This window comes from Mesocricetus auratus, unplaced genomic scaffold, assembly GCF_017639785.1.
Source record: "Mesocricetus auratus isolate SY011 unplaced genomic scaffold, BCM_Maur_2.0 Super-Scaffold_100001, whole genome shotgun sequence".
NCBI classification, from domain to species: domain Eukaryota; kingdom Metazoa; phylum Chordata; class Mammalia; order Rodentia; family Cricetidae; genus Mesocricetus; species Mesocricetus auratus.
In genome coordinates this window covers 4,472,839-4,493,618 of record NW_024429187.1, presented here as the reverse complement: position 1 = coordinate 4,493,618, position 20,780 = coordinate 4,472,839, and the positions used below count along the sequence as shown (strand labels likewise).

General features: G+C 44.9%; 1 protein-coding gene across 1 annotated transcript in view; it reads left to right on the top strand.

The window, feature by feature from the left end:
* The window catches only part of Grin2b (glutamate ionotropic receptor NMDA type subunit 2B), a 435,636-nt gene extending 420,205 nt beyond the window's left edge, over positions 1–15,431 (top strand). Inside the window, exons 11-14 of the mRNA XM_005072886.4 lie at positions 4,411–4,571; positions 6,303–6,490; positions 8,817–9,055; positions 11,378–15,431. Of these exons, the coding sequence (XP_005072943.1) occupies positions 4,411–4,571; positions 6,303–6,490; positions 8,817–9,055; positions 11,378–13,231 (2,442 nt within the window). The 3' untranslated portion in view covers positions 13,232–15,431. The remainder of the gene's footprint in view (positions 1–4,410; positions 4,572–6,302; positions 6,491–8,816; positions 9,056–11,377) is intronic.
* The last annotated feature ends 5,349 nt before the right edge of the window (positions 15,432–20,780 follow it).

Sequence of the window (20,780 nt, the reverse complement as noted above, 5' to 3'; positions counted from 1 at the left end):
CAGGAAACCAGGGTAAAATGACTCTCAGCTTCATCTTGGCTGGCAATGGGAAAATCTCAGTTTATCCTTCTCCTTCACACACCCTGAGCAATATCCTTGACTCTCTGGGACCTTGGCGTCTCCATCTGTGAAAGGGGTCTGAGCCCTGAGGATCCTACCCTCCCTTATTTTCATCTCACTAGCTGAATCTGTGTTTTAGGAGGCCCAATCTGGGTGGACCCTAGGAGAGTGCATTGAAGGAAGTCTTATAGTACCCAGAGGTTAGTAAGGAATGCGGTTATTTCTAATGACTATTTGAAAATCAGACAGTTTTTAAATCTAATTGTTATTGGAATAATATTTTTAAAAATTATTTGTCAAGATCCTCCCTCTTCTAATTTAGATTATTCACAGTATATATTTTTATTCCTCACCCATACCCCAGAAACCATCAGCTGTCAGGGAGGTTAAACAATAGGGCTGTGAATCTTGAGGTGAGTTTTATTACAACGGCATTTGGGAGCTTTCCTTTTCTTCTTCCCCACCGGTTTCCTTAAGCATACTGTTCCTTGTGAATGTGGATTTTAGTTAAGTTCAAGGTCCAATGACAGCTTTTAAAGAACTGTTTTATGTAAACCTACTGTCAAGCTGAACAAGAGTTTTCAAAGGAGAAGGCAGCTGATATCTACATCTGCTCTGGCTAATTCTGAGCCGGTGTCCCCCCTGTTGGCCTCCGGACTGGCCTAGTTTAAGGGGCAGATTGGGCAATAAGACTTCAGTCTAAGGGAACACTGCCTCACACAGGGCAATTTTAGATATTGGAACTTCATTGCCACAGAAGCCGTTAATTGTTATGAGTTTCATACAGTATTAAGTGCTTTCCTATGTATTGTCTTAGTTATTAAAATAATGTTTCCAGAAAAAAAATGGAATGTTGCAAGACTAAGGAACTTGCCCATGTTCATGTTCCCGTGGTAGGCATGTGCCCAGGATGGATTTAACTCCAAATTGTCTCCAGGCTAAATTCTGTCCAGAGGATGCCCCCTCCCAAACTTTCCATTGTAGTCTATGTTGTTTCTCTGGTTATGTACTCACGGGAGATGCCTTAAATGATGTAAGTCTTGGTCTGTTATTATCTAATTTGTTTTTTTAATAGATTTAATTCCTTTTCAGATACTTCACCCCAGTTGGAGGCTTACCTTTTCATGATCATAACTGCATCTTGATGAACTTTAATTTATCTTTATTCCCTCTGTTGGTGGGTTAGACACATGATGTATAGGATTTGTCTAACTCTAGGTTCAAAAAATGTTCTCATACATTTTCTCCTGAAATTTTTACAACTTTGAGGTAATTGCTATTGATCTTGGAAGGTGAGGAATAGTGTTTGCTTTATACAGGAACACCTAATTATCTTCACACCATTTGCTGAAAGCTAGCTTATCTCCATTGAACTGCTCACACTGTGTGCGTGTGTCTGTTGGTAGCCACTCTGTTCTGTCAACCTTCCCCCTCATCATCTTTGCACCAATGCTGTAACAGCATCGTAGCTCTTCAATATATCTTCACATCCTTCAGTGTTGCCCCCTCTCCTTGAAAATGGCGTTTTGCTATTGTAGGTCTATATTTTTTATGCCTTATTTAGCTACGGATGTGATTGTGAAATGACATAGAGAACTTAAAGATTATTTCAAATGAAAAGACCATGGTACAAAGATAGAAATATCTTAGCTTGTAGGTCTATCCAGAAGTAGGAACAGTGGGCAAGGATTCCACTTAGTTAATCAAAAGTTATTGTGTGTACCTTGCATACATTAATTTTTTAAAATACTTAGATGATAATAATTTATATTAGATTCGAATTGGATGTAATTCTAGTATTCAATAATACTTCAGAAACTATTATGGAACAGCATCTTAATCAATGTGTGTATCTATTCTCATTGTCCTAGCCAAGTGCAGATTTGTAGATAAGAGGGAGTTTATGTGACTATACTGGCTGCTACCTCCCATGTTATCCACCGTGCTTTCAATTTGGGGAATGGCTTTCTTCAAATTTATGGGGAGTTATATTTGACAGTAATGTGTGAAGTATTCTGGTATCTGTCTCTTTTATTAAAGCATAACCTTGTTTACTGTAAGCTCACTATCTGCCGGGCACAGTGAGGAGTCATTCTTAATTAAGCCAGGGAAACACTGATGATACTGGCCACCACTGCCACTGGGTGCTATTGAGAAAATTGCCCTCACTGGGCACTGTTTCATCATTTGTCCAATGAAAAGTTTAAGCTACTTAGCTTTGAGTAGACAACTCTTAAATTCTCTGACTCTTCTACTATCTTTACTCACTTAAAAATTGTAACCTGTTTAAAATAAATAAACAAAAAACTATTAATGGCATACATCATGCTGATCACAAAAAGAAGTTTTCTAGTTGGGAAGTATGGTCTTTTGAGGCCTCTAAACAGTCTCTGGCCCTACTCTGAGCTGTTGCCAACACTGAGTAGCTATAGTGGCTGTGACAGCACCTTGTGTTATGAGAATCTATGGTCCAGGAAGTCCTCACATTCTGAGAAGGATAAGAATGGCCACTGAGCCTGGGCTGTTTTAAAGGGTCCATGGCCCCCAGGGATGGGCTAGATTTTCAAATACAGCTCCAAGGTAACAAGTACAGTATTGAAACCAAGAGTATTTAAACATTTTCACTGTCCTCTGCATGCCGAGGCACAGCTTTCTGCCCATTTTCTCTGTCATGCTAGCTCTATTGACAGGACAAGAAGATTAGACAGCTTGCTTCTTATCAGGCAACAAAATTTAAATGTACATGATTTTAAAACAACACGGGGCCATTACTGAGCACCTAAGGTCTTAGTTTGCTTTCTCCGGATATAATAAAGACTCTGACCAAGGACAATGGGGAAGAAGGGACTATTTGGCTTCTATGCCCCAATCACAGTTCATCAATGAGGAAAGCCAAGGCAGGAACTCAAGAATGGCAGGAACCCAGAGGCAGAACCTGAAGCAGAAACGGGGGGGGAGGGTAATTTGCTTACTGACATGTTCTCCTTGGTTTTTTCAGGTTTCTTTCCCTTTATAAAAACCCAGAACCACCTTTGCAAGGGTGGTACCACCCACAATGGTCTAGGTCTTCCCACATAAATCATTAATCAAAAAATACTCTACAGACTTGCCTACAGGACAATCTGTTGGAGGCATTTTCTCAACTGAAGTCCCTCTAACCAGGTTACCTGGTTTGTGTCAAGCAACCGTACTGCATGTCAGGTGCTGTGTTAAGTCTGCCATGGTCTTGAAAGCAGAGTATCACTAAGTCCTTATGATAGAGGAAGAAATGATGCATGTTTTCTGTTAATGACCAGAGGCATGAAGTAGCAAGTGGCAAACCCGGTCTTCACATCTGTTTCAGTCTCGAGCTTAAACTATTAATGAGCACATCAAAGACTAGTTCTCAGTTCTTAGTCAGTGCATTCCAGGAGTTGCTGAATTCACAGTATGAACCACAGTGCTCTAAGCAAGAATAATACGTGCTGGTGGATCACTTTGCGGTCAATTTGATAGAAGGAAGAGTTCACAGGAGGTTTCCCAAAGCAGTTGCTTTGAGCTATATTTTGAAGTGAAAGACATGAATTGTCCCGAAGAGAAAGGTGAGTCTGTGTTAAAGTGATGGACTCAACGAGGCTGTGAAAAGACAAATGGCAAGTTGTGTGCTCTGGAAGCAACATTAAGACCTAACTCATTGAGGGGTAATTGTTAGGAACAAAACTGATGTGATAGGGACAGAATCCAAGGAATTTCAATTCTGGTGCTGGGTCCTGGAGATGTATGCTCAGAATTTAAGCAAGAGGGGAACATGGTTAAAATGACATGGGATTTGCAAGTTACCCAATAGCTGGTATAAGATCAATGGAATTTTGAGTGCTTTGAAGGTCAAGAGAAAATTTCTTAGCCAAATGTATTTGATTTTCAAACATTATCTTCATTAATATAATGCTGTGCAGCCTTAATTGTACAACGACACTGTATTAAGAGGCCTAGGTGGAGATTTTAGACAATTTTTGGAAATAAAGCTGACTAATCTACCATAGTCAAGCTGTATCACACCACTTCCAGGCCCATCAGCATTGTTATTGTGCTGTGTGCAAAGAAGGAACACACAGGGTTATAGATTAAACTCGGGGTTGGGCAAATAGAAATCTTTTAGCAATAAGTATTAAATTGAGTTGAACTGAAGTCCACTTCCAGAAGGCAATTACTGCTCCTGAGTGAGGAGGGCTAATGTGTTTGGTGAATTATAGTTGGTTCCTTTCCATTATAACTCACTAATGCTGACTTATGTCTCTTCACATTTTTCTAAAGCATTTCTTCCTTTCTCTGTCTCTGTCTCCCTCTCTCTCTCTTTCTTTCTCTCTCCAGTTCCAGAGGCCTAATGACTTTTCACCCCCTTTCCGCTTTGGGACTGTACCCAATGGCAGCACAGAGAGGAATATCCGCAATAACTATGCAGAAATGCATGCCTACATGGGAAAGTTCAACCAAAGGGGTGTAGATGATGCATTGCTCTCCCTGAAAACAGGGTAAGAATGGCCTCCAAGCTCAGAGTGATATGTTTCCCACCTCCATTAGACACAGATTGAACTGGTGCCATAATCATTAAATCAAAGACTGTTTCCTAGTTAAATATGACAGCCTCACTCCAACCATTGTACAGAAATTTCTTGTGCTGTTGCTTGCTTCTGTGTAGCGTCCTGCAAACTGTTGGCTGCTTGCATGAATGTGGGCTGGAAATGCAACAGATGGGAATGTGGAAGGAGGAATCAAGGAGAGAGCTCATATTGTCACACATGGGCCACAGTCTAAGAGGTGGAAGAGACCTTTCTGCGATCCATGGATGAGGGGAAGTAAAAGGGGAAGTGTGCAAAAGTCTCTAGATGCCTGGTTGATTCAGCTCCAATTCCAGTGTCACTATCATTCCTCATAGCCCTTCTCTGTACTATGCTTACATTTTATCACAAACCATGGGTAAACTGTCATGTAGCTCACCGGGCACACTTGTCCTTCTGTTTGAAAGTCAGTGCTGTGAAAAATGGTTGACACTGGGCATTGTAAATGTTGAGATTTGGGGGATAATGGGTCCCACAGCTGTTTCCTTTTGTTCTATGACGACTACCTTGTCTGGTCACCCTTACACCTCAAGATCTCCAAGCACCACCTAGATGTGTGCACATTTAAAGTACTCTGAGATTCAATCTTATTGCTAGAAACAAAGTCACAACAGATTTCATAACATGGGGTCTGAAGATAAGGTAGGAATACTCTGGGTAGCCCAAAACGTGGAACACCCATAGTTCCCAGTTACACCAGATGTTTGGTATTTGGTGTAACCACCTACATTTTATAAGATGGATTTTACAAAAAACACCCTATGGCTTGTCATGTCAGAAAGGGCTGGCTTTTGTTCTTCAACAGGGACAAAGATCCCTAACTTACAAATGTTTGGGGGAGGTGGGGCGTTGCATGTTCTCCTTCCTTTCAGGCCTGTCACTTGCATGGCTCCATCCGAGTTGCTTCCTCTGCCTTTCAAGTGTGGAAATGTTGGTTTGAAACAGTGTCGCATGCCTTCTTGCTCTTAGCCTAGATCTTTTCTCTATGCAACCCATCTTTGCAAAGCTTGGCGTCTCAGGATGTGCATGGAGCTTTAGGAATGTGAATGATCTCGGTTCTTCTGTGTGTCACCTTCTCTTGAAGTGTTGCACATTTGCTTTTGCACAAGCTAGCTGTCACCACTCTGGCCTCTCACAGCAAAGTCTTACAAAACGAGAGAGCAGTGAAATCTCTGACCACCAAAATAGCCATACATCTCCGGAAACATGTACACCTACACCTCCCCCCACTCTGGACTGTAATGAACGGAGAAATGAAAAACGTTATATAAACCTTACCCGTGCTATTTGTCATCATTGTGGTGCTTACTTTTCATTATTTCTGTTATTATTTTTATTGATTCCTTTTTACTCCTTCTCCTTTTCAGACACAGCTTATGATTTGGCCTCGGGCCCAACTTACATTCTTATCATTCCTAGTGGGAGGGGAAAAATAAACAACTCTTTTCAACCTGAAGTCCCAACAAGAACAACAGCCCAGGATGCAGGCTTTAGACTCTGACAATAGTCCCACTTGCACCTCATCGTGAGCCAATCCTCCACATAGCTTCTGGAACCCCACCACTTCACTCTAATGGCCCAATAGGTAGCTTTGCTCTGCAATTTCCTCCTTGATATTGGTTTGTTTGCTTCTTTCTTGTGCAGGAAGCTAGATGCTTTCATCTATGATGCAGCAGTGCTCAACTACATGGCCGGAAGAGATGAAGGCTGCAAGCTGGTGACCATTGGCAGTGGCAAGGTCTTTGCGTCTACTGGCTATGGCATTGCTATCCAGAAGGATTCTGGGTGGAAGCGCCAGGTGGACCTCGCTATTCTGCAGCTATTTGGAGATGGTGAGTTAAGGAAAGGGGAATGTCCACTTGACCTCAACCAATAGCCATTCTGAAATAACAACTTTTCTTCTTTGTGTATCCAAAACAGCTTGTCATAGGATACAATAAAATTGAAGAGCACTTTTTAGATTCCTAGGGCTGCCATAATAAAAGGCATGAATGGAATGAGATACACAGTAAGATTTATTGTCTTGAAGTTCTGGGCACGGCAGGTACCAATACAGCCAGTTTCACTTGGGAGTGGTGAAGAAGAAACCTCTTTACACTCGTCACATGACTTTTGGTGGCTTGTTGGTTCTTCTTGGTATTCCTTGACCTGTGAAAGTACCACTCAGACCTCTACTTTCATTCTACCTGAGTGTGTGATTTTTCTCTGTATTCATCTCTCTCTGAATCCACACTTTTCTTAAAGCCAGTCATATGAGACGAGGGGCCCAGTGTGTTCCGATGTGACCTCATCATGATCAATTACATCTGCAATGATCCTGTTTCCAAATAAAGCCACATCCTAGGCTATCAGTAGTTAGGAGTTCAATATATGAATTGCAATGAGACACACTTTAACCTGCACTGGATAAAAGATGAAGGAAGGAATTTGAGTAGTTGGTGACAAGGGTACATTTGAAGATTGTGTGGTATAAGGAACCCTTCAGGGATGGAGTAGGCTACAGTTAGATGTTTCAGATACCACTCTGCATGTGGCCCAGAACAGTAGGGCAGTGCTCTTTCTGCTCCCAGGCTGTTTGCTCAGCCTTCACTCTGTTCTGCTTTGATCATTATGGCTGAAGAGGTGAATGGAGATGTAGATACCGTGAGGCACTTGACTGTGTTTTCCAGTGGTGGACTGAACACAGAGAAATTTGATTTTATTAAAGTACTGTCTTGTGAATTTCTCTTCACTTCACTCTCCAAAGCATCAACTCTTCAGACCAGGCCTCACACACAAACTAATCTAGATTTAGATGAACCTCGCTCTGCACGGTTTCCCAGCCCGTCAGTCATGTGGGTTTGTCCACAGTGACTGTAGCACTTTTTCTGTCGGGGAAGGCATCAGAGGCAAAGCCTGAGGTTTGTTTCCAGGCTCCAGCTGAATCTGGCTGCTGCACTAGTTAGGGCAAGCATTGTTGAATCAAAGAAGAAAGGAGTAAAAGTACCTGGAGCGTTGACAAATCATATTGGTTTAACTAGTAGTCACAGCCAAATGGCTCCTTATTCTATGATCCAGTGCATCCTCAGAGAGGACTTTGGCTTCCTTTGGACCATGCAAAGTTCAAACCACAGTCAACAGACTGCACTATCCGTCATGAGATTTCTAGAATTTTACTTGTTTGAAATTAGTGACATTCTCGGGTACATGTTTTACTTCATTTTTTTTTTTGCCTAAGAGTTCTGCATTCCTACTGGCTAATACTCGGTGGTATCAGATAAGCATCATTAACTTGTCAGAACTGGAGTAATCGATGCCCCCTTCAGCAGGGTTGAGAGGAAGCAACTTCCATTGGGGTGGTCTCGGGTCATTCCAGCTTCCCTCTCTTTTACTCTCCATATTTTTCTCTGTCAGCGATCTGTAATTCTGAGAGACCATAGGGACCCAACCTCTCTCCAATCTCTTTCAACCTCTTCTTCCCAAATCTAATCTGCTCTGTATAATTCCCACAGTTTTTATCTCTTTGATTATGTTATCCCCACTGTTTATAAAATAAAGGACAGAGTGTCTAACCTCAGATTTATTGCATTAACCCTTTTATAAGCTTTCTTGCTGAGGGCCATTCTATCTGAACTGTTTTTCTTGGGCTCCCTAAATGAGCCTATTTCCCGCCTCTTCCCCTTTGATGATGCTACTCCTGCTGTTTGTGATGCTTTTACGTACACGATGCACTAAAATACACCCACACTTTCAATTTCTCTCTCTCTCTCTCTCTCTCTCTCTCTCTCTCTCTCTCTCTCTCTCTCTCTCTCTCTCTCTCTCTTTTTCCCATTGACCACTTTGCCCACAAACTGATGTTACTAATTTTAGTTCTTGTTCTTTGCATAGCATGGTGTATGTAATACCTAGCATTGAGCTGCCGATTTACACTGGATAAAGGAGAGCTACAGAGGAGTTCCCTGTCCTTGTGTCACCTGTGGTTCATTCATTACATTTTCACTGAAAACTTGGGGACACATTGATGAGTTAAGATGTAATCGTATTAACAAAAAGTATTCATTTTCTCTCTTTTTGTGTGTCTCTTTCTGTCATGTTTTTATGCCCTTCAACTCTCTTCCTTCTCTCTCTCTCCCTCTCCTCCCACCCTCCTTTATCTGTCTCCTTCTCTACTCCTTCTAGGGGAGATGGAAGAACTTGAAGCCCTCTGGCTCACTGGCATTTGCCACAATGAGAAGAATGAGGTTATGAGCAGTCAGCTGGACATCGACAACATGGCAGGCGTCTTCTATATGTTGGGGGCAGCCATGGCTCTCAGCCTCATCACCTTCATCTGTGAACATCTGTTCTATTGGCAGTTCCGACATTGTTTCATGGGTGTCTGTTCTGGCAAGCCTGGCATGGTCTTCTCCATCAGCAGAGTAAGTGTTTTGACTTAGATACCCAAAGTTTGTTAAGGACTGTTTAGCCTTGTTCTGTGCCAAGCAGAGAGACCCAAGAGAGTGCTAGTTATGGTCATACAAATCTAAAGCATGAGATCACATCATATGCTCCTCCCCAGAACTCAGCATGAGAGAAATCCAGGTGTTTCTAAGACGGGTGGTGCTATGTTTCCTTCCACTTGAGACTCAAACATTTGATTCTCCAAAACACAAAACAAAAACAAAAAAAGAGACAGATTTCTCAAAATAGAAAATTTGACTTTTCCACATTTGCCTCTTACATCACCACTACTTGATTGTGTATAGGCTGCAATAATCACTCGATCCTTAAATAGTAGAGTGTAACAGCTCTTGTTCTAACACACAAAGGCATATCACTGATGGTCTTACTGTTCTTATATTTGAATCACATGTGAGGTGTGGGACTTAAAGAGCGTAAAGATTGGATGTGGTAGCACATGCCTGTAATACCAACACTGGGAGGCTGAGACAAGAGGATCACGTGCAAGTGTGTGTGTGGGGGGGGGGTACAGATATAAATAACATTTAAAAGAGACAAGCCTAACAGGACCCAAGTCCTGACTCATAAGAAACATACTCCAAAAACTGACTTCACTGGGACAAGACTCCAGGCTGGGTTAGAGATCTTCATTTCCAATTGAGAATGAGGTGTGAGGGAAATAGTTGGGTATATGAACCTCAGGTCACATAGGGGAGGATTTTAAACAGAAGGATTCTCCTGGCTTTGTTACTGCAGTTGTGGGACTCACATGTGAGTAGTGACCTCAAATGACCTTTTAGGTTTGAGGATTACATTCCATATATGACCAACCTTGACTCAAATGGAGTTGTGAAAGCAAATGGCCATTTCATTCTCTGGCCGTTTTTCTTGTGGTGTTTTAGTGGCCTGGAACAGTTTCTCCATGTCCTCTCTAGCTGTCAGTCAATGCAGGTTGTTGACTCAAATGAGAACAGGAGAAGGGAACTGTGGGACTCTAGGTCCCTAGGTCTTGGGTTCCACTAGGCAGACCTTCCCAGAGGCCACAGACACAACAGGAAAGAGAAATCTCATTCATGGCCCTCTGAAGTGGTCACTGTCTTCAGAGAGGAGTGTCCTCCTGGCCACTGTGGAAGTCAGAAATGAGAGGCAGAATGGGAGTAGAACACCCACTGGGTAGCTCTCGTGTCTCACAAGGTCTGATGCTTCTTTACCCATCACTGCCATTTTCCTTCTGACCTTTTATGGTCTCGGCTCTGCCCGTTCAGACAAGCTCCCTTCCCAAGCTAACCTTCTTAGCTGCAAAGATGTAGTTTAAAGTCGCTTCTTCACATACCTTCGCTTGCCTCTGAGACGTAAAGATGCAGTTTAAAGTGACTTCTTCTTAAACCTTCCCTTGCCAGGGACAAAACTCCAAGTCTGTTTGCCTTTCATGACAGCACATGAGAGGTGACCTCATGCGCAGTAGGGTGACCTGACTGTAGACATGGGAGATTGGTGCCCCAGGAAAACAGCCCATCTTTTCTCATGGGTGCTGTCCTTCAGTGCCCTGAGCAAGTAGCTGTATGTGGGGCATTCTTCATCAATGATAATTTGATAGAACATTAATTAATTATGATAATGCTGAATAAAAGAAGGGAGCCAAGAATTAAAGAATGAATAAGGGAGAGACCTCAACAAGGGAGTTATTTATTCATATCCAGCTCCTGGTATTTGTCCCAATTCTTCCCTCCCACAGTGGAGGCCACAGCAGTATAAAATCCTTCTTTGACCCCAGGGCTTTCTAATTCTCTGTGTGAATTCGGTTCATGCTTAGCTACAGAACAGCATTGTTCCCTTGTTATTTGCTGATCAAAACTCTAAAAGCTCTCAAAATCGGTCAGACCTGGAAACAGGAGGCAATTGTGAGCAACATCAGTCAGGGGTACCAACCAGAGCCAAAGGGCCACAGCATCCATGGTGAGATGCCCTGTGCTTCCAAGAATCTGCTTATATACTCTTGCCATATGTTTATAACATGGATCTGTTCTAAATTGGGAAATCTGGGTAGAGGAAGGAAAACCAAGGTAGATCATGTTTGCAGTTGAAGGAGGAATGCCATGTCATCTATTTGTCCAAGTCCCTTGGTATGAGGAGTCTGCTCTCTGATGGTCAGATTCTGTCCTCATTTTCTGTGAATGTAGCACACTGCCTGCCTTATGATTCTTCTATCATTTTCTTGCCTTGTTAGTGATAGGGCACTGTTGTCTATTCTGTGTCTCCAATTCTCTGAACTCAATGTGTACCGTCCTATGTCCCTTCAGGGTATCTACAGCTGCATCCACGGAGTAGCGATAGAAGAGCGCCAATCCGTGATGAACTCCCCGACCGCTACCATGAACAACACACACTCCAACATCCTACGCTTGCTCCGCACAGCCAAGAATATGGCCAACCTGTCTGGAGTAAATGGCTCCCCTCAGAGCGCCCTGGACTTTATCCGGCGAGAGTCCTCCGTCTATGACATCTCCGAGCACCGCCGCAGCTTCACACATTCAGATTGCAAGTCTTACAACAACCCACCCTGTGAGGAAAACCTGTTCAGTGACTACATTAGTGAGGTAGAGCGGACATTTGGCAACCTACAGCTGAAGGACAGCAACGTGTACCAAGACCACTATCACCATCACCACCGGCCACACAGCATTGGTAGCACCAGCTCCATTGATGGGCTCTACGACTGTGACAACCCACCCTTTACCACCCAGCCCAGGTCAATCAGCAAGAAGCCCCTGGACATAGGCCTGCCGTCCTCCAAACACAGCCAGCTCAGTGACCTATATGGCAAGTTCTCCTTCAAGAGCGACCGCTACAGTGGCCATGATGACCTGATTCGATCGGATGTCTCAGACATTTCCACGCACACTGTCACCTACGGAAACATTGAGGGCAACGCAGCCAAGAGGAGGAAACAGCAGTATAAGGACAGTCTGAAGAAGCGGCCAGCTTCGGCCAAGTCTAGGAGGGAGTTTGACGAAATCGAGCTGGCCTACCGTCGCCGACCACCCCGCTCCCCCGACCACAAACGCTACTTCAGGGACAAAGAAGGACTCCGAGACTTCTACCTGGACCAGTTCCGAACAAAGGAGAACTCGCCTCACTGGGAGCATGTGGACCTGACCGACATTTACAAAGAACGCAGTGATGACTTCAAGCGAGATTCGGTCAGTGGAGGTGGGCCCTGTACCAACAGGTCTCACCTCAAACACGGCTCAGGCGATAAGCACGGCGTGGTAGGTGGGGTGCCAGCTCCTTGGGAGAAGAATCTGACCAATGTAGATTGGGAGGACCGGTCCGGGGGCAACTTCTGCCGCAGCTGTCCCTCCAAGCTGCACAATTACTCCTCCACGGTGGCAGGGCAGAACTCGGGCCGGCAGGCCTGCATCAGGTGTGAGGCCTGCAAGAAGGCTGGGAACCTGTATGACATCAGCGAGGACAACTCCCTGCAGGAACTGGACCAGCCAGCCGCCCCTGTGGCCGTGACATCCAACGCCTCCGCCACCAAGTACCCTCAAAGCCCGACTAATTCCAAGGCCCAGAAGAAGAATCGGAACAAACTACGCCGGCAGCACTCCTACGACACCTTCGTGGACCTGCAGAAGGAGGAGGCCGCCTTGGCCCCACGCAGCGTGAGTCTGAAAGACAAGGGCCGATTCCTCGATGGGAGCCCCTACGCCCACATGTTTGAGATGCCAGCTGGTGAGAGTTCCTTTGCCAACAACAAGTCCTCAGTGCCCACTGCCGGACACCACCACAACAACCCTGGCGGCGGCTACATGCTCAGCAAGTCGCTCTACCCTGACCGGGTCACGCAAAACCCTTTCATCCCCACTTTTGGGGATGACCAGTGCTTGCTTCACGGCAGCAAATCCTACTTCTTCAGGCAGCCCACGGTGGCAGGGGCATCGAAAACAAGGCCGGACTTCCGGGCCCTTGTCACCAATAAGCCAGTGGTGTCGGCCCTTCATGGGGCTGTGCCTGGTCGTTTCCAGAAGGACATTTGTATAGGGAACCAGTCCAACCCCTGTGTGCCTAACAACAAAAACCCCAGGGCTTTCAATGGCTCCAGCAATGGACATGTTTATGAGAAACTTTCTAGTATTGAGTCTGATGTCTGAGTGAGGGTAGAGAGAGAGAGAGAGAGAGGTTAAGGTGGGTACGGGAGGGCTAGGGCTGTGGGCCGCGTGGTGCGCATGTCCTGGAAAGAGTTGGGGGTGAACTTGGCTCCCATTTGCTTTTTCTTGTTCTTTTCGTTTCTCTGTGGGATCCCGGAGTTCTGGTTCCTACTGAAGGCAACCCTCGTGGCCAGCACCATTTCTCCTCCCTCGAGCAGTTCTCTTCTCCCTACTTCTGTCCAGCATCCCTGTTCCCTTGAGAGGACAGAACGGGCCTCAGTGTGTGGGAGGACGGAGAGGAGGCAGGTAGTGTTCGCTGCCTGCGTGCTTCTTCCTAGTGAAGAGGCGCTGTGAGGGAGTCTTTCCTGAAACTGCTCTTTGTTCAGGCGAGGAAGTGAAGGCGGCCCAAGGAGGGCCATTTGGCCTCCTGCTCGTCAGAGAGAAGAGGCTGTTTGCTGAATTCTTGCTGCGTGGCTGGCAGCTGCCCAGGGACCCTGTAAACAAGCAGAAGGCAGGAAGTTATTCTGTGCTTATATATAAGCCAAATGCAGAGTTTGCGTCAGTTCCATAAAACTCTTGGGTGGTGAACCTACGGGGAAGGCCATGGGCAGATGAGGGCTTCCTGAGAAAATAATTGGAGAGCTGACTGCCATCGTGTCCGGCCGCGCATTGGAGGCAGAGTAGGGAATGGTGTGTGCACATCTGTCCATGCACAATGTAGTCAAGGGCCTCTGAATACAGAGAAAGGGACCTCTTCCCATCCCTTCCTTCACCATGCCTAGTAATATGTATGCTTATTTTGGCTTATATATAAACCGGTGTCACAGGTTGGGCTATCCCTCCCTTTTCCCTTCTTGAGAAAGGATGGAGGTTCTTGACAAAGAAGATTCTGCACTGTAGGAAAAAAAATGACAAAAGAAAATGAAAGTAAGTAAGACAACCAACCCTACAAATTAGTTTGTCAGTGTTGCCTAGCGTTTCTATCAGCGCAGGCAGAGAACTGTCCAGAAGGGCTTAAGGGAAATCAAGGCAACCATGAATCTTTTATCCAAACTCAGAGTAAAAGGTTCTAGAAAAGTCTCTTAAGGCATTTAGCCCCTTGACTGGCCAAAGTTTCAGGAAAAACTCTCCACAGAAGGATTTGAAGAAGAGAATCATTTTCAGTAGGGTAGGTGAGACAGGGGGATGTGTTCAATGCTTTGATCCCTTCTTACTTAACCCAGAGCTGAAAGAGTAGGCGAATTCCCCCAGAACTGGTGATAAGTGACATCAGACAGAGGGAGGAGAGAGATGAGCTTGCCCTCCAGGCTAAAACTCTAGAAGCCAGAGAGAATGGAAGACATTTGGAATATGACTTGAACTAATGTGAACATTCTTGATAGAACCCTTCCTCTTCTGCAACTCCCAGTTCCCTCATAGACTGTACCACTCTACAGTGAACGTGTGTGAGTGTGTGTGTATGAGAGAGAGAGAGAGAGAGAGAGAGAGAGAGAGAGAGAGAGAGAGAGAGAGAGTGAGTGACTTCAGGGATGGGGTGCTGGTAGGTGTGATTCCCCTCACTTAAAGTTGGAGATTAAGAAGGGAAATTAATATTTGTGTCACCATCTCTCCTGAAACTTGGGGTAGGGGTGTTCTATAGGTCAGTTCCACTGTCCTGCCACCCCCTCACACAGGGTGGTATCCAAAGAACCCTGGGTCTGTTTGGAAGCTTGACCGCAGGATCGCCTTGTGGCACACAGGACACATAAACCAGAAAGGTGCTCACCCTCTGGAACGAAGCTGCCATGTCTCTTCACGTCACACCCTCCAGGGCTGCTTTCTGCCTTCCTGGCCGCCCTGCCTCACGACCTCCCCTCATCTCCCATCCTTGACTGCTGTCTCCCACCCTCCTCCTTGATTTTTTACCTCAGTACCTTTCATTTAAAAGCCAACTGAAGGCCTTGTTTTCTTTCTAAGATGAACGTGGGGGCAAGGGGCTGAACCTCTCAACAGTCTGGAGAGAGGAACGTGGAGTGCGTTACTTTAGGATCCAGGAAAGACTCTGAGAGAGGACAGAGGGTGTGAGGCATCTCCTGGAGGAAGGAGAAGGGTCATAGGAAAACTGCTTCACTCTGGCTCTGCCCAAGGGCCAGGGACTCATCCCCCACTCTTCCTCTTACCTCACCCCTTTAAAATTAAAAAAAGAAAAAAAAAACCAAACCAACTAACCTAGCGAACAGCAATCTAGAAAACAGGGGGCTCTGATGGTCTCCACGGGCCTCAGAAATCAAGATGGTGTTTATTTCATATGTAAATATTTTGTTTTCTAATTGATTTTGTATAGATAAGGTGTTCTCCTGTGAGTATTCAGGGTGTTGGCTGGAGGGAGGGGGGTGGGGACGGGAATGAGGGGGGAATTATTTCCTTCCGGGTTTTCATTTTCGGTTGGGAGGAATTGTTTGTCATGGCCTTTGCTTCAGAGTGTCTGGGAAATGTTCATGAGAACAGAAGCCACAGTGGTGAACAAGCCAGGGGAAAGTCATTTATGTTCATGCCCCGCCTCCAAAACCTGTCTTCCTGCTGGTTTGTGAGAAATGATCGTGCACTTTGGCCTGAGTTTTGCAGTGTCCAATTTAGCACTGAGCAAAACTTGCTCTGACCCTTGTCTTCTAGGGAGACCATAGGAAGCCATCACTCTGACAAAGACAACCTGGGGGCACCAAATTTTTCCTTGTCAGCACCTAGGCTTGCAAAGGTTCCCCAAAGGGCTTGAAAAAGAATTGAGGTCCAGTTACCTCACATTCTTGACATGGCTGAGAGGTTTCTTGAAATAGGTTCTGAGAACTCTCACAGCAGCCTTCTCTGATGCTTAACTGTCATCCTACCATTCCGATATGTCATGCCATAGTACCTGACCATCCCATCCCCCATCTGTGCGCACCTATAGAAATGACCACTTCAGGTACACCCAAGAAATGTCCACTAGTTCTACTTCAACATGTGGTTTTAGGTTGTACAGGAATAGCAATGGATGCAGGGGTCTTACGGATTAACATGCTTTTCTAGAAAGGGCCAACAGATCCCCTCAAAACTCATTAGCCTGGCATGGTAGCTAAAGTTAGTTTCAGAGGTAGAAAAGTGGCTCAAGACAGTCCAATGGTGGCTTTACAGTTGCCTTGATCTTGTTACTGCCATGGGAGATGCTATTTTGTTCAAGTTAGGTGTCCCAAATCTGATTTGAGATTAACCAAACAAATAAAATCCCTTTCACTAGATTGTTGGCTTGTGAAAGACAGCAGCTTCAGCTCCCCCCCCCTCTCTCTCTCTCTTTCCCTCCCTCCCTCCCTCTCTCTCTCTTTCCCTCCCTCCCTCTCTCTCTCTCTCTCTTTCCCTCCCTCCCTCCCTCTCTCTCTCTTCCACTCTCCATCTCTCTTTCCCTCCCTCCCTCCACCACTCTCTCTCACGATTCACCCAGCATACTTCACTTTTCCCCATATTCCCTATCCTTCCACCATTAGAGGCTGTCAGAGAGATAATTTAACTATCCTAAACCCCTTATTCGGTCTCAATTGGTCACCTTTCTCCAACTGGATTTTTGAATTTGGACCAAAGCAAGATATTCATGACCTGCTCTAAAAAGAATGAGGAAATGAACTCTGTCAAGTTTTATATGTGAAATTCCATAATAGCAAGTCAGTTGAGTACATAAGGAAGAATTCAGCAGCTGTTCCCCTCTCCATCACTGGTGGATATGGACCAAGAACCAATCCATCCAAAACTGTGAGGTTCTGCAAAGCCCTGAGGAGCATCTTGTGTTCCGTGGTGTCCTTCAGAATCCATGATTTCTCTCACAAGTGCTCTCTACCATTGTGAAAGTTGGTTGATGGATGTGGTCCCACATCACTCCTTTTAGTGGCGATGCTGACACTTCAGTGTGTCCAGTGACCTCAACAATCTGATTCTTGAATTTGCCTGAGTGAAGATGTGCACACCCTTTCAGAGTGCTGCATGTACAGTGGACCTTGTTATTTTCAAGTTGTCACTGTGTATCCTCAGCCAGAACTTGGGAAACATCCTTCATGTTATTCCCCGGTACTGGCCACAACCATTTTGTGATTGGGGGAAAATATCCCAGATGATCCCATTAAATGTTGGTGGTGTCAGTAGTGCCCAAACGCATGTGTAACATAGGAGTCTTCTATACAGTGACGTGAATATCACTTGCCCAGTCTTCCACGGACATCAGGAATTGCCCCAGGGAGAATTCTCTGCAGAGTGCTGGTCACCTGCACCTCTCATTTAAGAGCTAGGGTTTCTTTTTTATTTTTCTTTTTTTTTAATTGGTTCAATATTTGGGGGAAGATTAACTTGAACGTTTGGGCTAAAGCCTTCAGAAAAGCTATTCCTGAACTCACTTTATTATTTTTTTAATCACCATCTCTGAAAAGGCCCTGTCCTTGCTTGGCACCCTGAGTGTGTCTGCTTTGGTGTGCTCAGAATGATTCAGATGTGTGCATAAATGATGTAATGGCAGTTTACTGGTGAATGTGTTCGGTGTTTCTGGGCATTGTGGCCATACTATATGTTCCCAAAGCCATATAAAAAGTGTGTGATCTGGAGACTGCTAAAACACTACGGTATTGTTGCCTTTGCTTTCTTCACCTTGGTGTCAGAGAGTGTTCTTGCTGTCTGAGGAATTCTTTAGGGGTAAGAAGTACCCTGAGGAGGTCATTCATACAGGTGTGGCTCTGGCCTTATGGATGGCAAATGACCCATGGCTCACTTTCAAGATCCTGAAAGAGCCTGCCAACTGTTGGCTTCCCAGGCAGACTTACTACATTTGGGCTGAGCTGTCCATCTGCTATTGCAATGAAAGCATTCCCAGGAAGAGTGACACACTAAAGCCATATTAGGGATTTGTACATTTAAATACCTAATCTACATTAGGACTTTCATTCCTTTTCCTGGGAATAAGTTACAATAAACCAGCAGGAGAAAGCAACAAGAGCATCATGAGCAAGAGAGCAGGGAGAAAGGAAAAAGGGTCCAGAAAACTAGTCATTTAAGCCATGCTTCATCTCTACCTATTAGTTAAGGCTCATGGGGACCCTGGACTAGGAGGTCTACCTGGGATTTATTTTCAACAGTCACGTACATGGTTTCTAGATAGCTAAATTCTACACCACATAGGGCAGGTAAGAATTGTGACCTGGGAGACAGAAGACAGGTGCCTTTCCTCAAATGCAAGGTGCTGAGTAGAGAGCTGCAGAGGAAGATGTCCATTCGTATTCAGTATAGAATCTGTTCGTGTGTTATCAAAATCACGCATTATCTTTCTCTGTTCTAGATCAAATAATCTGCCGGTTAACTGATTGGCCTGCATTCTAAACACCCTAGTTTCCTTCCTCATATTCTCTGTGAAGGAGCCAGTTGACCCTCAGGTACTGTTTAACCTGTGAGCCTATTATATGCTTGGGTCAATGATAGAATACTCATTTGTCATTCTGAGAACTTCCAATATCGATCTAGGTCTAGGATTCCATCTAGTTTGGGGAAGCAGCCATATATAAGGTCACAGGCTGAAGGAACACATCCTGCCTTCATCCCGCCGCCACCACACTTGCCCAGTCACACAAGGTCCCTGTGAATTCCGTGGCTTGAAACATAAGCTATCTGCTCCCACAACAAAGCCGCTGTCAAACCCTTGAGTGGAGTCAGTGTTCTTCCCAAGCCTTGGAGAGCACTTTGGGTGCTCTAGGTAGCAGCACAGAATCAGGGAGAAAGAGCTTTGCTAAGAGAGTATTGGTTGGGTTATCCTAGCAATGCCAGGAATGGGTGGACAATGTTGGAATCTGGTGCGTTTCTCTGCCACGTTGTCCTTGTTCAGTGATGTCAGAGATAATCACTGTGAGCTGCTAGTGATGGTCCATGTCTTGCATCTGCTGGTGTGACTGGAGGTGGCAGCTCTAATGGGAACCGAGAGCTCCTCACAGCCTTGGGGTGCTGGTGTATAGAATCTCTTTTGGCAAAAGTGAAAACGACACTTGGTGCAAGGATCAAGTTGTAAAGAAGCACAGGTCTAAGCCTATCACAAACTATTATTTTAAAGCTATGAATTCCAGCCCAAACTCCATTTATAGCTTAAGGTTGTGATTTAAGGGGTGGTCCAGAAAAAAAAACCTCTACATAAATACATTAGTTCAACTAAGCCACCGTGTGTTGAGCATTTACTATGTCCTTGAGCTACTGCTGAGACATATGTAAAATATTTTTAAATGGAGTGTGTTATACCCATGTAGGATATGCAAATACATAAAATATTTACATTTATTATGTTTATATAAATAGGTGTGAATAAATTTCTGTGATTCCACATGCAGGTTTAATATTTTCTGGTTTCAGGGTGTGAGTCACAGACACCCACTGTTACTGAAGAATACCCACAGACATCCAACTCTCCACATCACAGCCAAGCCTTGGCCACTTCTGGAATTACCACACATTCTAAGCTACTGCTCAGAGATCCCCTCTCAGGTCACAGGCTTGCATTCTCTTCACTCATCTTTGCTCGCTTCTCAACTGAGTGCTCTTCATCCCTGCACACCAAACTCCCCTTTGAGGTCTTCCAGGCACACTCCAGACAGGAGGACTTCTCCCCACTACACCTGTGATCCCGTCCCCACCCCTCACTGCATTCCTCTCAAAACGAAACCTGGCAACCATCTGTAGGAACAAATCTCTCCATTCAATTAGACCCTTCAGTCCATGTCTATCTCTGTCTGTCTTTGCCCTCCAGGCCTTCTCAGAAGGATAGTATTTCTTCACATTCACACCCAATACTCACAGCTCCGCAATGAGTCTAATCTTCTAACTCACCTACAAACTCCCAACAGCAGTATTTCAATGAGCGTCTAGTTACAAACCCAAGCGCATTTTTGTTTCCCTGCTGCTATTCCCCCTTGGATAGACCCCTGAGCTGATCTTTGGGAGGTGGTACATCGTGATTTGCTTCTTAGGTCTCGGGTTCCCTCCGACCTCACTGGCTTCCACTTTTGCTCAGGCTTCACTTGGTCTGCATTCCACGTTTGATTCCCCATGCTGACTCCTCATGATTTTTCTGGCTTCTGCAACATTTACGGCTCTGAGTGAAGATGAATTTCAAATCTTCACCCTTAGACCCTCATTTTTCTCTTCAGATTAATGCACATATTTCTGATCTCCTCAGACTGACCCAACTACCCAAGCCTACCCCTGAAAATCAACATAATTAGCGGGCTCTCTTCCTGCTAGCATTTCCATTGCTCTCCTATCACCACATGAAAGTTTTGCCAGGAACATTTGCCTCCTCCATGTCTCTGATTTTGCTCTTATAATCACTTGGAAAACCTATTGACTCCCACTCCAAAGCTTTCTGCCTACTTTTTCATTCAGGCTCATCTCTCCCATTGATTATTTCCGGGTTGTATATCACTGTTCCAAGAATTCATATTTCAGTCTACTCTCATCAGCTTGTGTTTCCTAGCAAGAGTTAGTTCATGCTGTCCCTAACCCCAGAAGACAAGTCTTTAATGAG